Source organism: Chiroxiphia lanceolata, chromosome 2 (assembly GCF_009829145.1).
Source record: "Chiroxiphia lanceolata isolate bChiLan1 chromosome 2, bChiLan1.pri, whole genome shotgun sequence".
NCBI lineage: Eukaryota > Metazoa > Chordata > Aves > Passeriformes > Pipridae > Chiroxiphia > Chiroxiphia lanceolata.
Window position 1 is genome coordinate 78,537,406 of NC_045638.1, and position 26,598 is coordinate 78,564,003.

General features: G+C 38.6%; 1 protein-coding gene across 1 annotated transcript; it reads left to right on the top strand.

Annotated features, from left to right (window-relative positions):
• Positions 1–4,521: 4,521 nt before the first annotated feature.
• DCUN1D5 (defective in cullin neddylation 1 domain containing 5) lies at positions 4,522–19,859 on the top strand. The gene is given in 9 exon segments (XM_032679781.1): positions 4,522–4,561; positions 4,564–4,600; positions 7,255–7,337; positions 9,965–10,035; positions 10,440–10,531; positions 15,420–15,553; positions 15,622–15,725; positions 16,575–16,677; positions 17,404–19,859. Coding segments are annotated over 9 exon segments (720 nt in total). The 3' UTR covers positions 17,460–19,859.
• The last annotated feature ends 6,739 nt before the right edge of the window (positions 19,860–26,598 follow it).

A 26,598-nucleotide genomic window follows, 5' to 3' on the forward strand; every position in this document is an offset into this window, starting at 1 on the left:
AAAAAGCCACCGAAAATTTAAAAAAAAGCAAAAACTATGAAAAATGCAGGTGTAAAAATTAACCTAGAGTCTAGTGTACCTATCTGCCACTTATTAAGAATCACAGTATGCATGACACCGACCTATGCATTTCATACAAACTCCAAGAGTATCTAAAACAAGAAAAGGACACACGGCTGGCATTACTGTTGGAAAGGAGGTAAAGAGCTATTTTCTTCATTAACCACCCCTGCACAATGTATTCCATGCTTCCAGTCAGGCATATGTATGACCAGAATCCTCCTCTCCTCCTTATTGATAGGAGGTGAAGTACTTTCTATTAACTTAGAAATAACAATCATCCTTGTTTAATCTCTTAAAATATTTTGGTTTTAAAATATAAAACATTTAGTTCAAAGTTAATTAATATCCTATGGAATTTCAATGTCTCAGTATAATCCACAGAACATTTAATTAGTATATTGCTCACCTTCAGTAAACACTGTGCAAAACTTGACGTACAGCTTGATAAAGGGTGTTAATTGGTGAATTTAGCATAGATGACACAAGAATATTACTATGAATATTATCTTCTGTAATTACATCAGGTCTCAGCTTAAAGAACACCAACACGTTATTCTCTGAATCAGTAGCCTCAATCTGTAATAATCAGGAAGACAGGATTTGTTTAGAAAACTGTCAGTGACTGTATATTATACTAAATCATGTATACCATTACACAAACAATTTGTATCAAGAAAAAATATAAAATATATTACTCCCTCTGGGCTCTGATAACATTCTGGTAGTATCTGATTTGCACAGAAAATGAAAATTTTTATTATACTCATTTCTGAGCCCATAGGAACCTAACTTCCAACATCAAACACATAAAGCCTCTTTCAGTATAGAATGTCTGTAAATACCATATTTTCTTACTCTATTTTGAAAACTCCACTTCCCACCTTCTGTAGACAAAACAGAAACTCTGTCTTGTGCCTAGAGAAAAATATACATACTTTTTAATTGTATTTTTATGCGACATACCTTTGGGAATATTTTTCTAAATATTCTAGCTATTCTGTATTGTTCTCCTGAGTTTGTAAATACGTAACTCTATTGCAATTCATTGATTTCTCAAGGATAGAGAAAGGTATGGTCCTTCATTAGTCATCAGTCACGATTCATGTTCCCTTCACAGCCCAATTTATGGGTAAAGTTCCAAATGCTGCCATAAATCAATTACTGAAATGATTTGTGGCTGAGGAGAATTCATAAAACAGTAAAATATTATTAAGCATTTGATAAATCAATAGCAAGAAGATATGCAAGCTGAAATCCCAAATTCTGCACAATTATAAACATCTGTATACTCTTTTCTGTTAAAAGAAATGGAGGGATAGGAAGAACAGCTTTCAGTTTTACTGAACAGTATCAGTTTTTGCTTTCTTATCAGCTCTTTAGCTCAACACCTGCAGACATCTTCACTGAGATAACAGGTATGCAGTGTAGCACTGATATGCATCTGATCTCCCCACAGCTGATGAAAGCTGCTTTGTATTTTAGACAGTGGCTCAGCAGCAAACCCCCAAAATTGGTACACATAAATGTTCACTTTTGCCTGAATATAGAATGCACTAGTCTTAACCAAAGAGGTACATAAGTTACTGGTCCACAATTCACATGTTAAGGACACATTACACTCATCTTCAGTGCAGAAAAGATCTGTCACTGACATAAGAGACACCACATCCCTGGTCTCACAGCAGAACGACAGGACACATGCCAAGACACACACTTTGCCTGTACACTCTGTGCAGCAGGCACTACACCATGGTCTGATTATATGGTATTGAGTGCACATCACACCCCATGGTATCACTCAGATGAGTCACTTGCTGAACACAAACACTCAAGGCAGGATATTTCACACAATCAACCTAAGATTTGCTCACAGATGGACACAGCAGTTTGAAAAATGCATGCTTTAGACAAACGTCCACCTTGGGACTTGTCAAACATCAGTCAATGTGCCATATATTGGGTCAAATTCCCTGCATGGACATTGGCCACACAATCCTTCCATACAACCATGACCAGGAAGAAATTATACATCAGACTCCACCTGGCATTTGCAGTAAGATAACATGCCATCCTCCAGGCTGTATTACATTCACACAGCGACAATATACAGCACACTAAAACTGCATCAGCATGGGCATGATCCACTGAAAAACTTATCACCAGCTGACCATATGGTCTTCACAGACTCTTGGGCCAGAGTCCTGGTTTTAGCTGGGATAAAGTTAATTTTTTTTCTTAGTACCTGGGGCAGTGCTGTATTTTGGGTTTAGAATGAGAACACACACTGATATGTCGGTTGTTGCTGAGCAACGATTATCCGAAGTCAAGGAATTTTTAGTCCCTCGACCACTGCCAGTGAGGAAGTGCATAGGAAGCTGAGAAGGAGCATGGCCAGGACTGACCAGAGGAATATTCCATACCACAGAGTGTCATGCTTAGTATATAGACTGAGAGGAGTTGGCCAGGAGGCACCAATCGCTGCTGGGGAATGGGCTGGACATGGGTGATGAACAACTATATTTTTGCATCACTTATTCTACTTGGGCTCTCTCGCCCCTTTTCATTACAATTATTAACACTATTACTTGCATATTAGTAGTGGGTTATTATTATATTGTTGTTATTACATTTTACTTCGTTGTTCTTATCTCAACCCCCAAAAGGGTTAACCGTTTCTTTCCGAATCTCCTCCCCATCGCGGGGTGGGGGCTAGTCAGTGGTACTTAGCAGCCGATCGGGGTTAAACCACGGCAGCCGACAGTAACTTACAGCAGACACAGAGACCTGCACAGATATTCGCAGTAGGGAGATGTCTCCCAAATCTGATACCAGTCTTTACGGCCAGTAAGCCTGGGCTGACTGCGGGCTCTACGTTCCCAATCGCACGCCGGGATGCGGTGGACACGCGGGACCCGGCCATGCCGGACACTACGGTACCTTATTGGAGGTGGTGAGCTGCGCGCCCGAGTGCTGTACCACGAGCAGGAACTCGTTGCCGTCGTCGAGGAAGCTGCTCAGCTCCGGACAGGAGTGGAGCCCCGCCGCCAGGGCAGTACAGTCCGCCGGATCCAGCCCGAAGTAGTTCGCAGCCGTGGCTGAGATAAAGCGCTTCCTCGGGTCTCCCTCCCCGGCCATGCTTGCCGGACGCACCCTGTCAGGCAGGATCAAGGCAGGGGCGGATCCAGAACCCCACGAGAGCACATGGAGGGGCTGGCGGGAGAAGAGCTGGTGGGAAGGACGGCGGAGCACAGGAGGAGAGGCCCGGAGCGTACTGGCGTCCCCGGGAGCCGTCACTATGGTGACCAAAGATGGCGGCCCCAGCGCGCAGGCGGGGTCGGGCCGGGTGGCGCCCGGCAAGGGCCGCTGCCCGCGGAGGGGCGGGAGAGAGGGAGGCGGCGGTGACGCGTTCGGCGGTCGGCGGGCACAGTGGGCGGGAAGGGGCGGAGGCGGAGAAGGCCCCGCGCTCCTCCCTGCAGCGCAGCAGTAGTGCACAGGTGGTGCCGGGCTTTCCTCTGGGTTCACCGAAGCACTTCTCCTGCCATCGGCTGCGTCACGGTGTTACGGCCGCCGCAGTACTTGGGGTGTTTCACCCCCCCACACCCCTTCCCGCTCCGTTAGGGATCCGTGCTGCAGTGTGCGAGTGTTCAGACCCCCACCGGGAGCCCAGGCTTGTATGCCCGTGGTTTCGTCGGTCAGCGTGGACGTAGCCATCAACGCCCTGATCCGCGCTCCCAGCTGCTTCTCCAGGGGGTTGACCAGGCAAGAGAGGGTCTCCCCCAACAGCTGTCCTTGGGCTCGGCCGCCACCCGCACCTCTCAGCAGGCGGCTGCCGCAGCCCCGCGCCCGTCCCCAGCGCTGCCCACCCGGCGTCCCCACGGGCCCGCGGGCGGGCTGGGACCTCGCGGCGCCCCTTGGTCCCTGGTGACTAACGCAGGTTTCGCGCTGTCCCGTTCATGTGACCGCAAACGCTCGGCTGTAACGGGCACACCCGCCCGACCCGGCCTGGCCCAGCGCGACCCCACCGCCCCCAAGCACACACTCCCGAGCTGCCCCTGCTGCAGGAGGGAAGAGCGTGCGGCAGCCCCGTCCCCCGGGGCGTGTCCCGGCGCGGCCCCGCCCCTCGGCGCTGCCACTTCCTGCCCGGCGCCGTCTGTGTCCGGGTCGTTCTCGCCGTTCGCTCCGCAGCCGATATCGCCCGCTCTCACTCCCCGTGCTCGCCCCCAGCGCGACACCCGCTTCTCTCATCGGGGCGGCGGCGGGGGCGTCTGCCCGCAGCGAGCGGGGTTGGCAGCGCCCGGAGGGGCTGGGCAGGAGCAGCAGCGGGAGCAGAGCGGGACGGGGGCTCCTCTCGTCTCCCCACCGCCGGTCTCGGGAGGCGGCGGCGGCCGGGGGAAGTGAGCCCGGGGGGGCCTCGGCCGTGGGCCCCGCAGCGGGGCGGCCCCGCCCCGAGGCAGGACGATGCCGGTGAAGAAGAAGAGGAAGTCCTCGGGGGCGGCGGCGGCGACGACACCAGCCTCAAGAAGTGTAAACTCGGCAGGTACCGTCTCGCGGCGCGGCGGCCGGTGCCGGCGGCCGCGGGGCTGGGCCGCTCTCCCGCGGGGCCCGGGCTGCGGCACCGCCGGGGTTTCCCGGGGCGGCGGGCGCGGTGAGGCGTGTGCGGCCCGCGGGCCCCGCGCAGGGCCTGGGCCGTGCCGCCGGGCACGTCCTGGCGCGGGCCCTGCAGGTACGGGGCGCGGCGTGCGGCCTGTGCGCGACCCGGAACGGCCCCCGTTCCCGGCTGGCTTTGCCTTGGGCTGTACCTGTAGGGTCAGTGCTGACATTTGACCCCATATCCATTCTATTTCCCTGAGGTAGGCGGCTCTCCTCACTTTACGATCGCCACTCGTTTTACGTTTGCTAGTGGTCAGAGTGTCTGCGTTAAATCGTCCTTTTTTTCTTCTCTTTTTGCGTGTGTGTGGTGTGTGTGGTGTGTGTTTTGGGGGGCTGTTTGTTTTTTTTTTTGTTTGTTTTTTGTTTGTGGGGGTTTTTTTGCAGTGAATTGGAAGGATAGGCCAGCACTCTCGAAAAGAAAAGCAGGAAAAATTTCTCTAATAAATACAGAAGTCTGAAGCATCCTGTCTCTTAACTGTTTTTAAAACGCTACTTTATGCCATGATACCCTAAAGATACTGTTAAAATGATAAACCATTAGTGTGCTGTAGCAGGAGCTTTACAATGTGGCTTCTCTAAAGTAACTGTTAGCCTGCTTCATCTTTTAGACCTTGTTAAATGTATCAGTAAACCAGTAGTTAGGAATAATGTGGTGAAGCCCTAAGGATAAAAAGGACTTATGAAATCAACGCTGCAGGAATGGCTACTGCAAGAAACTGTGGTGTATGGCCTTTCTCACAGGTTGGCTGAGCTTGATCTTAGAAGTACCCGGGCTCTTATTTTGTTATGACTGTTCGTTTTGGATAACTATTGCAGAACTCCGTCGTTAGTGACCTTTTAGTTTCAGTCAGTTTATTCATAGCCAGTTAATAACTATTCTTGTGCCAGCATTCTATTCTATGCAACACTCCTCCCTCATGATTCTGCCTCAGAGTGCATTTGGAGGGAGTGCTTCTGGTTTTTTCATACTTTATTTTGTTCAACTACAACCTAAAAACAAGTTAAATTATTCTGGTTTGTAATACCGACTTTCAGTTTCCTTGCTTATCATAGGTCTTCTCTGCATGTGTTCAGTTTCAGTTCATCTTTCTTGAACGCTTTTAACCAAAATTTTATGATCTTATTATCTTTTACTTAAAAAGAAAAAAATTTTTTGATAGCTCCTTAAAAAAAAAAGATTCTACAGGAAGCTAGGAGTTGTTGGGCAAAAACTGTGATGTAAATGAGAGTTCATGCTAGCTGATCACAAAATGTTAGATACACAAGCATTTTTGTCATTACATTCTTGTACAGCGATTTATTGGTTTTTCTTCAGTAAAAGCAGTGATTACAAATAGATCTGTGTTAACCTGGATAAAGCCAATAAGCAATAGCATATGTATGACTGTTTCTTTCTGGTGACTTGTGTTCCCAGTGGCAGTTGGATGGATGTTTGTAGGACACCTTAAATTCTAGCTTTCAGCACAGAAGGCTTCATCTTGGAGAGCGTTGCTTTGTTTTCCAATGAAGCTTAAAGTGATAGAGTTTAAAGGAGTTAAAGTTGGTCACCTCTCTCAGAATTGAACTGTTATTTTACTGCTTGATGTCTTAATTTTAAAATTGCAATGTGGGAGCTGCATAATTTTAAATCCTCTCACATGATTAACGCTCATCTCATCGTTAGAAATAATCTGAGCTTGTTCTAGAAGTCTGTAACTAGTGTTTTGTAAGAGCATGTGTTGGAAAGGTGCTGAAACTCCTTACTGACTAAAGATGCTTTTGTGTGGTCAGTGTTTTTAGTGGAGTAAATCAGTTATTCTGTGCATCTTTTAATGAATGATGAATTATGAAAATTCACTTCCTAGGCAAACTGGGTTGTATGTTACATAATGAAGGCAATGTAGTGGGGAAGCTGTGTGTGGTGAGCAGCTTCAGTCTTAACACAGATTGCACACTACTGTTCTGGTATATGTACCAGACATTTATGGAATTTACAGGTACTTAGTTACATGTTTAGTGTAAACAAATCAATCAAGTTTTCATCCCAAATTTCAATGCTTAACTATAAATAGACTGACTTTTAAATATGTCAGACTCTGCAGCCCCTATTGACCTTAATGGGATCTGAGCATATTCAGCACTCTTGAAGATCATGCTGCTTATTAGAGACCTAACTTTAAATGCCTGTATGTATAAATATAAGCAGATAATAAGGCATTTTAATTACTGAGGAGTGATATTCTGGCCATCTGTATGTGGAGTTTTTTGTTTAATATCTACAAAATAACAGTACTCTTGCATTTCAGAAAAAGTAATAGTTGCAATAAATTGGGTTATGAGGTGGTTGCATTTCAAGGTAGTTTTGTGTTCCAGGTTTTAAAGCAGGATGACAGACAGTTGCCCTCTATAATATTCAGCTTCATTATTTATGTATATGGACTTTGTGAAACAATTTAAATAGTTTGAATTAATAATAAACATTTAGGAATTTAATTTTACATTTTTTTCCCAAGTCTCATTAAAATAATGCTGTTCATCTTGTGTTTCTATATGCTACTACAGATCACAAGCGTCTGGTAAATTAATAGGTGGAGAGGAACATTTTTCAAGCAAAAAGTGCCTGGCTTGGTTTTATGAATATGCAGGTAATGTGCAATGGATTTGTATTAAAAATGATAAAGTTTTGTTTTAAACAAAGCAATATATCAAATACTATTTGCAGTTTGCTTTTTTTGTGCTGATATATACAGAAAAATGTCCATATTTGCTTCCTTATAACATACACTTGAATTAGTATAGCTTTTGTTAGTACCTTCTCAATATTTGCTCTTTTTCACTTACTTGACTTTACTCTATGCTTTCCTTAGCCACCAGCATGCTTGTAACAAATGTGGATAGAGCCTTTCCCAAATCTTCGTTCGTGAAGCCTGGCCATGATGATGATGATAGCTTTAAAATGAAATACCTGATGTTGGGCAGTACAGTGTTGAATGAGGATATGCTGAGTGATTCTGCTTCCTTCCTTTGAAATTGTCAAGTAAAAGTCAGGACATCGAGAGATAGTTTAGGTAGAAGCTTATTTAGCTAACTAGATCCTTTTTATGATCATACTGCAAGGCTAGTGCTATAGCTCATGATTTAAGTCTCTTAGTTTTCTGTTTCATAAAACAAATAATAGATACTTATACTGTTTTTCCTGTTTGAGAATCTGTCCTAGCATTTTTGATATTCTAATTAACAAATGTTTCATTCCAAAAGTACTGGAAGTAGCCTCTTTTAAGTAACTCAGAATTACCATCCAAGTAATAGTTGCTTTCAGTGAATATGCAGTGTATTTTGCAGAATTTATTACACTATTACTGCTATTTATTTACCAAATATATGGTTACAAAATCAGGATTTGTAAATTGTTATTAATTTCTTGTCTAGTCACTACTTTAGGTCCATCATAACTGGTTAGTAATTAAAACTCATTAATGGTCACTTCTCAATATGAAACAAACTGCTGATTTATGTGCCAGCAATTAGTTTGACTATATTTCAGGGCTGATATTTTCCTTACAGTCTTTCCACAGCAATGAACTATTCTTATTTCTAGTAATCTGCTTTTTAATTTAAGTTTGAGGCCTGTGCTTCTGGATTAAAGAGTCTTTCCTGAGGAAAATAAGAATTCTCAGTTAATTTTCTTCCAATAAATGTGGTTGTGCTTACTTTTAATGTCTGGAAATTTTGTCTTTGTTGTTGAGTCAAGAATTGAGTGTGGGAGGTTATACTTCATTAGTTAACCAGTAATCAAAATATGCCACATTGGAGATTAAATGTTTTCATTGAAAGATAAAACTACACACATGTACACACACACATACATGCACATATATATATGCATACATATATATATATATGTATGAAATGAGTTGTGCATATGATTTCTGGACCAAAAACACTGATTCAAGTTTATACTTGTCATTACCAGTGGACCCTTGTATGTGTTTCTCTTCATAACTTAAACTTGTATTTCTTTTTAACACATTCTATCTAGCAGTGTTTTGCCTTGCTTACCTAGGCAAAATATTCTTTGCAATATTTTTCAAGAGGTACAATTTCATGATCTTAAATGTCAGGTGCATTTTATTTTCCTGTAAAAGTAGCCATTCTCAATGGTTTTTATTGACAATGTTCTTATCTCACAGTGAGAAGTTATTCAAAGTGCATTATCCAAACTCTTACAAAGAATTCTACTTACAGTAACCACAGCAGATACAGATGAAGTGAAGAAAAGTATGATCAAGGGCTCTGTCTACATATAAGTAGTAAAATTTGCCAAAAAATCATTACATGGCATGTTGTTTTAGAAGATAAAACCTTTTCCTTTTACATGGGTTCATATTTGTTAAAACAATGTTAACATAATGATCCAAGACACATCAAAATACTGTGTCAACAGACCTTCTAATAATATTTGACTGCCCAGTAGGACTCATTTTTGGAACAGGCTTAGTGGAAATAACTGAAACCAGAGAGAGATTTAGAGAAAGAAAGTGTTGTAGTGTCTCTCTATGCGCTCTTTAAATGTGCTATTTTGCTGCATTTTGGAGGCTTTTTTTGTGTTAAAATGGAGAAGTGACAGCATAACACTAACTGTTGTGGTCTGAATCAAGTTATTTCATTGCAACTGTAAACCTTTTTCTGCCTTGTATGTGACTAACACACCATTTCTCTGATTTATTGTTATTACTTTCCTCATATTACTCAGCATTATAAAATAACCTTATATTATCTGCAGATTCACCCTCTTCTATGTTAGTGCAAACCCATAATGTTAGCACCATTGAAAGAGCGATATCTGTAATAGCTCAGATGGAATTAAATTTTTTGTTGTTCATAAATTAATTCTTCAAAGAACATTATTCATAGAGTAATTTCAGCACAGAGTAGTGGTAACCAAGTTGTCTTAAAAATAATTGACTGCCACAGTTACTGAAGTTGAACTACATAAATAGGAAGCTCAATGGAGTCTTTTGAAAACTCACATAAAAACTACAATGACCTGTCTGCTTTTGTAGGGAGGTTGCACAACACAAACATTGTGGTGTAGTACGTAACACATCTCCACACTGCAGTGGTAGAATAGCTCTAACATAAAAGCTACTTAATAGTGTAATTCAGTGTTTTTAAAGCTGCCTGTGTGCAGTATAGCCTAGTTATTGTGCATAACCCTTGTGAGCGGTGAATGTTACTTAGATTTCAGTCTAGTGTGGTTTTGGCTTTGAAGGTCCTGATGAAGTTGTGGGTCCCGAAGGAATGGAAAAGTTCTGTGAAGACATCGGTGTTGAGCCTGAAAATGTAAGTTTCTTGCACGGTGCTAATAGCCTTTTAAAAGAGGATATTGGGTGAGGTTAAGTTCTGTGTAAAACTCTTAACTGCACTAAGTGAAGAGTTCATCTTCCTGCTTTTAGGAGCTGTTCTAAGATATCTCAGATGAATACATCAATTATATTTGGTGCGTGAGGTTTTTGGTTTTTTTTTTTATATAGTAATATTTCATTTTCAGAAATTGAAGTTATGGGGGAAATTGCATGTAGCTGAATTATTTATATAATAAATATAAAGTGTAAGCATGTGCAACACTTCCTAGAATGTTTGAATGCTTAAGAGTTTTATTCTTGAACATCAATAAATCAACCTTTTCTTACATACTGACTCCTTTTTCTCCCTGCCCCCCCCCTTTTTTTTTTTGCTTTCCCTAGATTATTATGTTAGTTTTAGCCTGGAAACTAGAGGCTGAAAGCATGGGATTTTTTACCAAGGAAGAATGGTTAAAAGGAATGACCTCATTACAGTAAGTGTTTTTACATATATAATAGAATGTTTCTATTTTATACTTGTACCAGTAGCTTAATTATTCTTGCTCTCAGTGTCTTGTACGTTGGCAGTAAGACACAGAAATGCTTGCTTTTAGGTCTGGTCAACACTACAAAGTGAATGTGATGAGTTCACTCAATAATTAAGTTATTGTCTAAACCTAATAAGTCAGGTTTTGGTGGCTTATTTTTCTTACAAAATATGTTAAAATATCATTCTAATTAGCAGACAGATAAGTAGATTTGGAAATGCACATAAGCGTAGTTCAGCACTGATATTCTGGACAGATTTTACTGATTTCTAAGATTTGTAGATAAGGACAGCAGTGAAAATAGTTTGGCTATTAGTGTTATTTATTAGATGCATGTCAGAAACCATGGTTAATGCTTAGTTTAAATAACACCTTTTCAATTTATAAGTTAACTTATTACTCTATTATTAGTTAGAATTTTTGCTGAATTAATGTTCTACCTAAAGAGATTGTTTTTTATATTAAGCTAATCAACTTTTTGTGAGGCTTAGTTCAGTTGTTACTTCTTGTTGTTCTTCATGGAACTACTTACGGTACTTGAGTGTTTTAAGAGCGGCTTATTATGACACTGCATTCAATATTAAAAATGTCAGGGAACTACTTGCAGCTACAGCACAGCGGGAAAGAGAGGGTGATTTGACCATTGCCCTGTCAGTTCTGAATTAGTTTGGGAAATTGTATTGGGCAGATACTCCATAGTTTCAAGTAACCAGAGGATACATTACTTTGACCTGACTCTTAGCTTTCATTTGATTTGAGATCAGACTTCTGGTAGGTGCCTTGATTGTTTTGTGACTATCAGCAGAAATTTAGTAAGAGCTGGTATGAGTAAATTGCTTGAAATCTGGGATGACAGAGATTAAATTATGGTTGCATAGTTTTTCAGATATGGTGAGTGGGTATTGATCATTTCTCTGAAGCACTTAATTTTTATGCCCAAATTGAAGCTTTCAAGAGTTAACCAGTCTCATAGAGTTCAAACACAAAGATGTATGAAATCAGGAACCTTTTCCGAGCCAATGTTATAGATTTTGTTTCTAATAATCCTCTGTGGTTGGAATCTTCTGATTCTTTTAAGAACGGAGCTGGTCATGCTGTAGCCTAAATGTTTTAAGACTGAAAATATGGTGCTGCTGTGCATTTTTATATAAACAGACTTGTGATCAGACCACTTGCCTAAGCCTAAACCAGTTAACCTGTATGTTCTGCTTCCCCTGGTGTGCTCTAATAAGCAGGCTGTAGGCTAAGCAGCTGGATGAAGCAGTGACACATAAAGCAGCTGAAGATGCATTGGCTTAAAAAGAGGTATTGGTTTTGACTGGGAGTGAGCAAGTGGCTGTGTATACTTACTTGCCAGCTAGGGTTAAACCATGATAAAAGAAAATAAGAATCTGTAGACTTGTGCTATTCTTCCTTACTGGGAAGGAAGGATCATATTATGGGATTCTGTCTGGAATGGGGGAATCTAGTTTCTCTGGAAAGGCTTGACAGAAGTTTTGAAGAAAAAAGATTTTATACTCCAAGCAATAAAGTATTACTACATTCTTGCGCAGCATTTTTATAATTTTTTGCGTGAAGAAATAAGATGTAAATGCATTAAAAGCCCGGAGTGTATTCTAGTCAGTTATATTACAGAGTCCTTATTTCAAAATACGTGAAATGTCACTTAAGGTAATTGCGTGAATAGGGTTGGGTAGAATTCAACTCCATAGTAAGACACCTAAATGTGTGGTATATATGTAAGAGCTGGATTTCTTAAACTCTTACTGCATATTTGGAGATCTAGTCAGTGTAATGAAGCCTAGGGAGGTATTCAGTTTGCCCAGAGACCTGGTGACTGGTTGTCTGAATTGCTCTTACAGACTGCTTGGCTATTCCTCTATGAATAACAACACTAAAGCTTAAGACACCTCGATCTAATATACAGTTTAGATGGCAGCATTTGGGTGCCTGAATCTTAAAGTGATGTTCTATTTGTGTGTAGTTTTGTAACATACTGGAGAAGTTTGTTCTTTAGAGGCAGGAAAAATATGACAAGGTAGACCCTGTCAAAATTAAGAGTGGACTGAGCACTAAACAGCAGCTTCTGAGACTTAAGCAACTTATGAGACTTAAGACATACTAGGCTTGAGACTATTCCCTGAGTAAGCTGTGAAGTTTCTAGTATATTGTGTATGTAGGGTGAATTCTGCTCCTTATCATATATATGTGTGTGTGTGTGCATATACATATATATGTACATGTATATGTGCAAGCTGGGTGCCTGAAACTCTTTCCATAGTCAGCACAGAGAAACAATTACCTCCACTGGGCAATTATTTCGGCTACTTTAAACACCTCCTTAGGGTGAAATATGTATACTACCATTAAATGCTTTTGGTTTAACTTCTGTATCTTACTGATTTTTCTTTTTAGTAAAAGACAAGCCTCTGTGAATAACTATGAAATATAAAACATTTCAATATCTGAGTAGGAGTTATTGAATCATCACTGTCCATTTTAGCTATGCCTCAAATGATCTCTTTACCTCAACAGAGATTAAAATACATCTGCTTTGTGATGCTAATTTAAGTTTTGTTATAAATGTGCCATAGGGATGTGATGAGTTCACCTTGAGGTAGCATTATTTAATGCTGGTTTTCAGTTAAGGCAGAGTGAGAAATCACATGTTTTTCTAGTCTCTACAGAAGTTTAGTTTTAATTCGTTTGTGCTAATTGGAAGGTTGTTCTGATTGTTAGATTATTCGAAGTATGGGTGACCTCAGTCATCTTGTTTATGGTGCAGCCGCACAAGCAGCTCTATCTTTGTAAAAGAGGAGTTTGACAACTCCTTGCCTTCCTTCAGAAAGAAAGTCTGTGGCCAGGTACAGAATGGCTTTAACAGAGATGTGTCCCTGCATTGGGATCCAGAGGCTGGTGGTGCCTGTCTCAGCGTGATCTGTTTGACTGTTTGGTTTTAAATGATGATAATAAATAGCTCAGGAGTCTTGAGGCTTATAATTGCACATTTTCATACTAACTTTTTCAAAAGAATCACTTCTGCGTTAAAATACACGTAACCAATAATACAGTAGACAATAACTGGCATTTTACTTTGCATTAAATTTGTGATAATTGAACAATTTTAACAGTTTTGTAAGAAATTTAAACATGTTGAAATTTGCGTTTCCCATGGTATGGTAAATCTCAGTAAAACTATATTTAGCAAAAATGGGCCGTAAACCCACCTTAAAAGTAGCTTAAATATGTCACTAGTGTACACTAACAACATGAGCATTTACGTAGATGTTAAATAGGTAGATTTGTCCTCAACATACAGGGCATTTCTACTGGAAGTTATGAAGGTTTGAATATGGAAAGAACAAGATTGAATGTAAGAGAGATTCCTTTCTAGCATAGCATAATGCTATTTTAAGGGTTAAACAAGGGTTTAAGGGTTAGACCAATTAGATTACTGACGACAAAAATAATTTTATCTTAATTAATTTATCAAAGCTTTTTTAACTAGATTCTTTTCAACTTCATGTAGGCTTATTGCAGAATTATTAGTTCTGTCATCTGAATATGTAGCCTAATTAGCTAATAGTTTTATTTATTTAGCACTATCATGGCTAGGACTCAGTGCTGCTTTAGATGGATGCTGCTAGAGACAAGAAACAAAGGCTGCATCAACTGGAATTGCTGCATTTCTCTTGTCGAAGTCTGAGAGGACAGACTGACAGACAGACAGCTGTGCATACACAGGCTGGTAGACTTGGGGAACAGAAAGTATCAGCTGTGGGCAAAGTACAGCATCTCAGCAACCTGCTTCGGTACTACCAGAAGGGCCCTTGCTGTGGGCCTATGTGACAAGTCCATGTGGGTGTTAGAGATGCAGATGTAGTCCTGAGAGGCAGGCTGCGAAAAGGGGGGACACGTGACCAACAGGAAGTATTTATGTACCTCTGCATTTCTGAAAGTATTGCTTCTGTCACAAAGGATACAGGCAAGGTAGATTATTTAATTTTTTTTTCAATCATGGCAGCTATTTATAAGAATAAATGTGATATAACAACTGTTCTTTTGAGTGAGTCTTTACTCCAGGATTAGCGAGTGTAAATTACATTCTCCTTTGCCGTGTGGGAAATCTACCCATTTCTATTGAAAACAAAGTTCCTGCTGAGTAAAATACATGGAGATCTTTTCTGCCAAAGGGTTATTTTTACCAAACTTTATCCTGTCACTAGCAGACCTGGACATTCTCCTACAGACCTTGATTTTCAGTTGAGTAGCTACTGACTAATTCAGGTTGTGGGTTTATCAGAGCTTCCATTTATTGGGTCATAAAATATGAGCAGGCTGTTACGTTTTGCAGAGTGCCAGCTCACTCCTGCTATTGTAAACACATACTCAAAACTACATGTTTAGGGTTTGTTTTTCCCAAAGAGATGTGGCATAAAGCTAGATTTTGCCACTTAATGCACACTGAATACTCTTTTTCTCCAACTTTCATAGTGATTGAATGATCAGGTACTGCTGGTATGAGTGTACATTGCAGACTATGTCATAAAAAGACTGCTATTTGAGAAGTAAAGCAGACATATTATGTTGCTGATATAGTTAAAACAAAAAAAAAAACTTACTTACAGAAGCCAGAATTCATCATTTCAGTCAGCTGCAAATGTTAGTGTGTTCAATATTCTTTAAGTCACTTTTATAGTATTACTCCTGCATATCTGATGATTGTATTTGGTAACTTTAATTTTTTGTTTACTGGCCTTTTTTTTCATTGCCTAAATGTTGTGTTTTGAGCTTCTAATGTTATTTGTTGGGTTTTGTGTTTTGTTTATTTTAGGTGTGACTGCACAGAAAAATTACAGAGTAAATTTGATTTCTTGCGGTCACAGTTGAATGACATTTCATCCTTTAAGAATATCTACAGATATGCCTTTGATTTTGCAAGGGTAAGACTACTGGAACATTAGAAAAGTTCTTACTTTGGTTATTCAGCTAGCTTGTACTTGAGTGGTTTCCTTTGCTTTCTTAATCAACCTTAGGAAAAGACCAGCGAAGTCTTGATATTGATACTGCGAAGTCCATGTTAGCTCTTCTGCTTGGAAGAACTTGGCCACTGTTTTCAGTATTTTATCAATACCTGGAGGTACAAGTTTCCTTGACTTTCTGACTGATGGCATAGTAGTTGGAGTGTTCTGTGAAAGATTTCAGGGTTTGTGTTTACTCAAGAATACATCTATATTGCTCCCATTCCCTTGCTCAAGGTGCTTATGAAACAGTGTTGTATGCATACAGATTCTTTCTTTTTCCCTGTGCCCCACCCCCTTTCTTTTATCAAAGGCAACTAGAATTCCATCCTGATTATACTGTAAAGATAATTTAAAATTAAATAGTCTCTGTTAGTTTCTTCAGCTGCATCTCTGCTGAATTTCAAGTTGCTTTGTTCAGATACAGTATGTAGATACCTTGATCTTTGGCTGTCTCTGGAAGATTTTGGTCAGTTTAGCTGTAAGTGAATGAGTCGTGTGGGTGTGCGTAGGTTGTGAAACATGCTAGGCTTGAGAATATTCCCTGCCTTCAAATCAGTACCAATGTTGCAAAGTAGATGTCTTTATGATCATAATGTATTGTACCCTGGAGAAAAGAAGATTTTTTTTTTTTTTTTAATAGTTCCATCTGGTAATAGATGTTAGATATGCCCTGCTTCAAGGCCAGACCAAAATTTACCAGTTTTTTTTGAAGCTAGGGTGGTAACTTCCTGATCCACAGTATTTCAATTTTGCTCTGATCTTTCAAGAAGTCATTTTATGTAGTTTCGTAAGTAAGAATATGTACATGTGTAGTATTTTTAAAAATGGAAAACTAAGTAAATAGTAGCCACTGTTCTCCATTAAATTGTTTATTAGGAACTGATTGAAGATAAATGAGATAAATGAGATGCAACAGTAACCAATGCCATTTGACATTTTAATGTTCTGAAAATAATTTTCCCTAGCAATCGAAGTATAGAGTTATGAACAAGGATCAGTGGTACAATGTACTAGAGTTCAGCAGAACTGTCCATGCAGAGCTTAGCAACTATGATGAAGATGGTGCATGTAAGTATTCTTAATGTTTTGCTTATTCAACTATTAGCACAATATTTTAAAATTCCATAAACACATTTCTGTAACAGAAACAGTACTGTAAGGTATAAAGTAATTATTCTCAGCAATGCATAGAAAAACAGTCTTGATAACCATCCATCTTCAAAACTGCAGATATTATTGTAGTGGTATGATGGTGTACTTGAGCCAGCTTGTATTCAATGAGGATCTAGTAAAGGTGCTTGCTGCATGAAACTATAGACTTGAAAGCGCAACTATAAACAGCAAACTCTCACTTTGTACTATGTATAATAAACTCCAACTTAACGATTATGTTGCCTACCTGCTGGTACTTGAACTGAACACACCTAGTAGTCCAGTGATGTTATGACTGAATTGCATTAATTCCGTTTTGGTACATGTTCTAATTATTTACAATTTTGAAAGCTCTAGGAAGAAGGATTTAGTTGTGCTGATGTACAATATAACCTTATTTTTATGCTTTCTGTTCAGTTCAGTGCACCTGTCAGATATCAGGAACACTTTTTTCCATAATTCTGTCTACCATTTTTGTGCACTTTTTGCACCCCTTGGGTTGGAATGATTGTAGTAGTCTACAAGTATTTGGCCATAGGATTGACGTGAATGTTTCCTAAAACATAGTTTAACCTTCATACTTTAGAGAAGATATTTGAAAGACATGGGCAAATATAACTCCAACGTTTCATCCATTTGCAGGGCCTGTGCTTCTGGATGAATTTGTTGAATGGCAAAAAGTTCGTCAAGCGTCATAGCAAGAATTCAAGAAAAATGCAAAAGTTTTTTTGGTGCCCGCCTGTACACAAAGTAATGAGAAAAAGGATTGCATTTTCGTTCGTAAGAAAGACTTTACAGTAATTTTTTTCCTTTTAAGGAAACTTTCTGTTACATGTGATATGGGCATTGAACCACACCTCTTCTGAGACTGAAAGTTGGAGTTCTTGTTTTGAGTCTTATGTTTATAGCATTTATTTCAGAACAATAAAGATTCAGATTTGTGACAAGGCCTAAAAGTGAAGAATGTCCCTTGAATGTGAGTGTGGTGTCTATTTTGAAACCAAATCTGTAAGATTATCTTTCTCAAAAGTGCCCTTTCAGTGAATTTTTGAAGACCTTAAAATGCTTAATTGGCACTGTTGCTTGCTGATGGTATGATTGTCTTGTGTGGCAAACGTTAGAAAGAATGACTGATATGTGAAGCCCTCGATGGGAGTGTGCTATTTTCTGTATCAAGTATTGGTCATGGGTTGTGCCACAGGTTTCAGCTCCTTGTGGAGATAAAGGCCTTAAACTCCTGTTATTGTTTTTTATTTCTTTGTTCATTCCCCACCCAGTGGCATGGCATTTAATGACAGGCCCTTTTAAAGCAGAAAGATATAGAGCATATCGGCTCTGTGTGCAGAATGGCTGAAAACTAGTTGCCTGGACTTCAGATGTGAACCAGATACTCTTTGGTACAGTAAGGCAGCTTCAGACCTTTACTACTATTTAGACTTTGGATTGCTTTGTATAAAAGGTGCAATTTATATTTTAAAAGGGAAAGCTGGAAATACTTGTTTTCAAGCTTTGCTTCTTATGTGTTTTAGACTGGAAGCACTCACGACATGACTTTTTTTCTCTCCCTGGATGTTTTTTATAATGTAAGTAAGAAGAGACTACTTAATCACCTACCTGTGACCATGTAACAGGCTGTATGTAACAGGCTATTAATTTTCACCCTGTTACTCGGTTTTCAGTCCAGTAACTACTGCAATTGCCCTTTAGGCATTCAGTATTCATTGCAACCTTTAAATACAGTAGGAATTTGTCACTCTACCTTCCTACCCAGGAGCCTAACACCACCCTTGAGAAGGAAAGGGATTTTACTGAATAAATGTGAAAAACCAAAACAAAATGAGCGAATGAAGCATTTGTGACTTCTACTTTATTATATAAATATATAATATAGACTGTGATAATGCCATGAGACTCAGTCAGTGATCAAGGCCTCAATGTGCCAAATATTTCAACAGCTTGAAATAAGAATAATGTAAACTAGGCATGACTTGAAGATCTTTGCCTCAGGGAAATGACTTCTGTTTTGCACATCCCTTAGTCAGACTAACACGATGAGTTTTCCTGTCCTTAAGGAAAGCTTTATTCCCAAGATGATTTTTTTTTTTTTAACAAGGAGAGCAGAAAAAGAAAAAGAAAAGGTGTGAGGAGAAATGATGAGCAGGAGTGCAAAGTAGTGGTGTGTGCCTGTGCTGTTGTTCTGCTACTGAGGACCACACTTGCAATTTAACGCTCCCGATCTGCTTGCTGTGGGCTGCAGAAAGCAGTGCAGTGGTGGGCCAGGGGCTGTCCTGCAAGTCATGCTGAACTTTAGAAGCTTGGTTTCACCCAAGTGGAAAAAAGCATCGGGGGAAAAACAAACAACAGTTGAGATGCTTGGAAGATCTCTACTTGTACAATGACTAGTGTCTGTGTGCATGCAAACAGATGCACTACAGCTGTTTTACATATTTTTCCACTTATTTTATAGGAAGTATTTAATTTTAGACCTCACATATGCTGTGGCATTTCTCTTCAGTGTGTTACAAGTTGCCCATTTGCATTGCTGATAATTCTGATTTCACTCATAACAGAGTGCCTTTCATTTGCAAATTGCCCTACCCCCACAGAAAGTTTGTGCCAGAATGAGATTAACTTCAAGAGTCCCAAGGCCTACTGGTACAGTAAAGTCCCAAGATGCACAGATAAACATGCACCGAGTAACTGATGTCAAGGGAAGTACTGCTGTATACTAAATCACTTCAGGGACGCTGATTCTGAAATGACTTTCTCAAATTCACTAGAACTACTCTCCTTGTGTACTGGTTCAGTCCCCACTGGGATGTTCTCTTCCAAAAGTTTTGAAATACTGGTTAGAAGAGATATTTATAGTGCGATAAAAAAGTCATCATTTTTAGGTAACTGCAAACAGTTGTGAATTCAATTTAAACCAGTTGGTCCTAGAGGATGGTATTAGACTAGAAAAGTAGGAGTGATGCATCTATCAATCCAAGGGGATCAAGTGCTTACTGTTAAGGTGTAATACACTATGTGATGTATCATTTGTATCGCTGTTAAGGTTTATCAGTATTCCTATAATAAATCCATTTTTCAGGGATTTATAACTTGGTTGTCTGTGTGATTGAAATCATCGGTCACCTGTAAAACTTTAACTGGGAATGAATGTATTTAAACTAGTTAAAATCAATATAGTTTTTCAAATTTGAATAAAATAGAATTTTACATTATGTTTTTGTGCTCAAAACTACAATCAGACTTACTGTTTCAATATGAATTAATGGCTTGTGCAGTTTCATTATAGCAGATCACTTTTATTAGCTGTCATTTATTACTTCACCTTACAGCTGGCTGGCATAAGTGCCAATAACAGTCAATTTGTTTGGTTTTTTTTCAATTTTGTGCATGTCCACAAGTCAAAACTGAGTTCTGCTAAATGTTTTTTTTAGCCTTTGACCTTTGTTTTTTTCAGGTGCATTTCAGTCTATTGAATTAAAAGAAAAAAAGTTACACCTTATCTTTCAGTTTTTTAAGATGAGAGTTAACAGGTGAAATATGCTGCCACAGTATGACAAATAATTAAATCAAAGGTGAAATGTCTTCCAAAGCTAAATCACAATGGTGTCTATCTTAATGTTCTGAACTTCACACTAATTTCACTTTCATTTCTTGATATTAATTCTTCCTAACATACTTAATTACCCCTGGTGTTCTTAGACAACTAACAGTTGGGTTTAAAATCTGAAAACACTCACCTGCTCATGGAAAAAGCCATACTGGTACATCAGAATGTAATATTTCTCCTGTGTAAAAATGTGATCTTGAATTAAACAGTCATTTATGTTTACCTATGTCTTTATCTGTATATGTATATAAACTACATATATATTTATGTAGTTTTGATCCAATTTATCTTTTCTGTTTAAATTTCTAATTCTTTACTAGTGGCTCTAATTTCACACTTCTATATAGCAGACTTTGAATTTGGCATTTGAGATGACTATGGACGCCAGCCTGGTACTTGTCTTGGCCCAGATGTGGTCTCTATGGCCATTGTTCAGGGGTTTTTTTTTGTCTCTCTCAAAAGCTTTGAGCTGATATATTGATACTGACTGCACAAAAATTGCAAAAGGACCATTAAGTTTAATGTTTCTGAAATTTTGTTCATTTTTTGAGCTAGTGAACAGTTCTTTCAATGCAATATGTACAAACTTGTACAGGTTTAGCTTTGTTAAGTATGATGAATAAAATGGTATGTCATAGGGCAGAAAACTTCTTCTTGTCATGCTGCCTCTTTTAGTTTTTCTTGTGTTTTTGAGTATGTGTAACTTAATTCCAGCAAGATGGATTAGTCTAATTGTTAAGTTAGCCTTACGAAGAATTTCTTTGCTTCTGTGTGCAGATATATAAAATAGAACTTATCTCAACTGGGAGCAACAGCAAACACCATTCTTGATTATAGCCCATGTTATTAGGTGCTGATAGAACATAATGGTCCTTGGAAATTAACTGTCATTAATTATTCGTTGGATGAACACTGTTCCAACAACCTGTTGCAATGCATGTGAATGAAGAAAGAATGAGTTTTTCTGTCTTCCCCAGATGCCTCCCTTCACCTTCCCCCATTGTATCTCTTTGGTCACTCATCTGTATTTTCAGAAAGGACTTAATGTTTTCTAGTGCACTCTTCCCTAGGGTCTTTCAGAGACAGTTACAGAAAGGATCCAAGATAACATCCTGTCATATGTTTGAGTTAATCACGCTGTTTTCCTTGCAGATGCAGCTTGTTCCACTCTTGATGCTTTCCAGTTGTTGAGGTCTGATGCCATACCTGCTTCAGAGCAGTCTTCCATCAGTCTCTCTCAGACCTAAGGCAATGCCTGTTTGTTGTCTCCTAGTTCTGCTTTATCATCTTTCATAGTGAAGTTCCTAATGCCTTCCTGAGTCAGTAGGAGTTAAGTGCTATATGCACAGCAGGCATCTTGCATCTACAAGGTGATGGCAAGAGTTCTGTTACTTCTCTTTACCCTTCTGTATTATTCTTTCTGTATTCCTTTCTGTGAGAAAGGACGTTGTAGTGATAGATAAGTGCATTAGAGTGAACGTGTAAGTGCAACATTATGTTGCCTATGTTATCTTAATTTTTATGTTAAGCCACTGCCAAGCTTGTTACCAAAATGAAATCAGTTTCTCAGACTTGTGTGTCACTTCATCCAGATTCTAAACGTTAATCTTGTTCCTGTTTTTGTCCTTGTTAATCAGAGTATGGCATTCTCTACATATTTGAATCTCCTTAGGTTTTTTTTCCTTGAATAGTGACCATAATAGCAATGACAGGAGATGTAAGTTACTGGATTTCTGTTTTATAGGCCTTGCAGTGGACAGATTTTTATCTTAACAAGCCAAATACTATTTCTTAATTCAAGTTGGTTCCAATGTATTTCTATTGAATGACTTACTACTTCGTAAGTTATTAAAATGTTGTGGTTGTGTCCTGTTCCTCTGGAAAGCAGAATACCTTTTGATAAAGTTGCTTTAAACATCTAAATTTTTCAGCTTTTAAATTAAACTTTTCCCTAATTTTGACAATTTAAGGGGAAAAAGAATGACTTCATATTTCAAGGGTTGTCTTGTATATTTTTTTTAATCAGCTCAGAGTGAATTTGTGCTGATTATAAGATAAAGGTATTTTGGCTGATTTCAGTTATAGCTAATATACGACTTAGTTTTTTCCTTAGTGTTTCTAGAATTATTTAATTTATTTTCACCGTTCATTTTATGGTAGGAATTAAAGGGCTAGAACATAGAATTGCTAGCTAGTTAAATTTTTTTCTGATACTAGCACTGAGGTGATTCTTCTTTTATTTTTTTTTAAATATAGAATATTTCAGGAAAGGCTGTTGTGCCTATTAAAGTAATTTAAATTATCATACAACGAAATGGTAGATGGGGCATCTAACCTGCTAACTATTATAGGCTTCATGTGAAATTATTTTGCTTTCAAAATCAATTAACTAAATCAGTTTTTCTAATGAAAGAAGAAACTATATCCTGTGATGTAATGTTTCTCAATAATTAAAACTTACAAAGAAATACGATAAACTTCAGCAGCTATATTACATCCTCAAACTGCTCAGCATATGTCGATTTGAACTTGGGCAAAATGTTAGTCAGGGCACCTCTATGAATGAGTCAGAACACATCTGAAATAAATCATTATTAATCCATGAGAAATTTAATCACTTGAATTTTTTTCAGGTTACAGCAACAATAGGAAGAGGAACATTACATAAAAAGTGGGTTCTCTGCATACCTGGGACTTGCTTCAGGGTTATACTTTTGTGTAGTAGTTTGAGGTATTGATTCTATCTACAAAACAAAATGCTTTTTTTTCCTCATGCTTATTTGATTTTTGTTTTTTGCGTCAGGACTGAGTAGTAATACAAAGCAAAGACACAGTGCTGGAGTTGCAAGGACTGGGCATGGGTCATGACACTGTGCTTTTGCAGTGATGTGAAATGGAAATATTGACGCCACATGGGACAAAGAATAGGAAGTATATATCAAAATAAAATACTGTCATATCCTACTGTTTTCCCCTGTATTTCCATGCTTCTTGGTTTAGCCAGGGGATGGTCTGTCCGTGTTTCAGACTTAGAGTCTATATACCTGCATGCACATTTTTGCATGTAAAAATAAGTACATGAATGTTTCCCATCTACTGTTCAGCATGGTGGAAATTGCCCAGAAAGACTTTTAAGCTGAAAGGAGATTTGGTTCTCCTAGCTGTCCTATAGCATGTGTACTTCTTTAGGACTCTGGAAGTGGCTGGTCACCTTCCTGTCCCATGCAAATCTTCCTTGATGGTGTTTTTTTTTCTGCATTTGAGTGATTCTGTCCTAGGAGCCAGTTTAAAGTTTTTGATAGGTGAAATGTTCTTCCCTTTCTGAATCTTCAGTAAGCTTATTCCAGACCCAGTGACTTTATTTGTATGATTTGGGGTGGTTTGTTGGGATTTTTGCCCTTTGATATGGTAATGATTGGCTTAGAGAATGAATATTCCAATGTGGAAAAATGTCTTCGTAGAATTGGAGATGCCAAACTTAACAGTGTTCATGGGAAGACAGTAATTCTTACTGACACTTGAGTGAACAACTGGGATATTTATCTCCCAAGGCCTACCCTTTGCCAATGTTTCTAAATTGTTTATGGCACTGTGATTTTTAGGTCATGTGTTACATCATGTAAGGATAGTGCTGTGCCTATGCTGTATGGCTGAATAGGTGCTGAACTGGAGTTCATTACTATGTATAATTCTTAAATGAAAAGGATATGACTTTAACGATGTAGTGTGTTACAGTATGTGGGGCTTCTTCATGTAGTTTTGCAAGATAGCAAGTATGCTGCTTAGCTCAATGGAAAAGTCACTGGTTTCTTAAGTCTTAGTGTCAGTAGCTATTTGTAAGCAGTAAAGCAAAACAGAGTTTAATTTGCTGTTCTATTTTTGATGCTTATTTTCTTTTCCTAAGGGTTCACTGTTCATCAAGGAACATGTTTGTAGTCCTTGTTTAATAACAGAAAGAATATTATTTCCTATCAGTTTGAGAGTTTGTGGGACAGCTAGTGTACTAGAATGTAAGGCTTCAATTTCGTTGTACTGGTACTGTGTTGTTAATAAAACTTTTGTCCCAACCAAATGACACTACTGTCCTACTAATAAATACTGTGCTTATGCTTTGCATAGTGCTTGTCTTTTAACTAGAACATTCCTGCAATGAAAATATTAAATATTTTTTCCATTTGAGTACATCATCTATAGTTGCTCAGTGTTCCTTAAAACATTATTAAACAAAGAACTTGTTTTAGTATTCATGTTAACAAATGCCAGAGAGAAAAATCACCTTGTTCCCACTTATTACTTAGTTTATATGTTTCTTGAGTGTTTTGGCCTACTTTAATGCAAAGGTCTGATGTGTATTAGCATAGTTGGAGTTCACTAATGATTATACCAATCAAGTTGTACAATTATTTTCGTTAAATTTTGCCCTTTGGAAGTAAATAACAGAGGCGCAACTCTCCAATGTTTTAGGATTTCATCTTTACAGAAACTAGATTCTTAATGATTAACAAGACACCCCTCTCTCCTAGATTTTATAATGTATTTTAAAATGAATTTTCTGCTATCCCTGAAATGGTGCAGTCACTAGTGCATGCTGATTGCTAAGCTTCTGTTGCTGAGCATTACCAGGTGGATTGTGGTGGGTTTGCAGGCTGGGTTTGGGCTGTGGTCTATAGTTTGAAACAGGTGTGAGGTTGGCTGCATTTCTTTTAATTTTTTTTGTTATATTGCAGTAAGAAATAAAGACTGCCGCAACATTACATTATGCCATCTCTTCACAGAGTTAAAAATGGGGGCAGGATAAGGCACAAAGAAATAGAAGGAAGTGTTGGGCAGTGTCTGAGATAGTTAGCTTTTGGCTGGTATAGTTATTATGCAAACAAAATTGTCTGGTTTGAATTTTCAAGTTTGGAGCGTTACTTGATATAGATTCTTAACATGCTACATGAGGGGCCTGTTTCTAAGATGAAAATATTGAAAAATGTCACTTTTCCTTTGTAATAATGTAACTCCTTAATAGTGTTCTGGTGGCTGTTAGGAAGAGGAAACATTTAATGGCTCGTTGTTTCCCAAGTATAACAGGGTCCACCGGAGTCATAAGACCAGTGAACTCCTTTTAAAGCTTCTCTGGGTTTTATGCCTTCAGAAGGAGAAATGAAAGGACCTGGACTCAGTTGTACAGGTGGAATTTGTGCTGTACGTTTATTTAGTATTCTGTAGCCCTCCTCGTCATTCAACATTTCATCTAAGGATAGTGGAGTACTTTTGTCTAGGAATTTGTTTTTTGGCCTGTCTTTTCAACGAGCAGAGGAGAGCTTTACATCTTACCTGTATTGAAGTACATCTGGCCCCTGGGTTGTATGTGCTTACTGTTGTTACTAATATTCCTTATTGGTACAAATGTTGCCAGTGTTTGATGTTTACGGCCAAACTAATAGTGAATTAGCAATATGCGAAAAAAGTAAATTTACAGTTTTATACAAACACAACACAAGTTTGTAGACAAAGATTGGAAATGACACCCGCAACCAAGAAATCTGGTGCCTCTCTGTCCGTCCCTATCCTGCTTCCTTCCTTTTTTAATTTGTGTCTTTTCAGTATATTAATGGAAAAATCCTGAAGAAAAATTTCAGAATAGTTAAATGAAGAGAAACTAGGTCTAGAGGTAAGAGGTTTCTTATAGTTATCATTTTATGGAATAATTTGATTGGAAAATTATGTAGTTGGAAGCTAAGCTTCAGAAACAAAGTGTAATAAACTAAAGTAACAGTACTGCAGTGTGTTGTATCAATTAGTGTTGTAAACATCTTGGAGAAGTTATGCTTGTGTAGTTAAAATCGTGTTTTTTCTTCCTAGTTTCAATAAAAGATGTTAGGGGATCAATTGCCATTCAAAGAAATATTTAAATTTGGCTACTATCAAGTCAAATGTTTCTGTTTCATTAGAATTACACCTTGCATCTAATTTTCTCAGTCTTCTCTGCATAGAGAAACCATTGGGAAAAAAGGTGGACAAAGCAAAAATAAAGTAATGGTTTCTCATTAGGTAATATGAGAAACCATATTAGATTAATATTAGGTTAAACCTAACTGCGATAATCTGCTAGATATAGTCAAGCAAAATTCTTTGATTCAAGAGACTGAGAGCAGAGAGGGTATTAATAACTAATAATTTGGAAAACTATTGAAACAGTTGGTTTCTAGCTATAGCAAGTTAAAAAAATA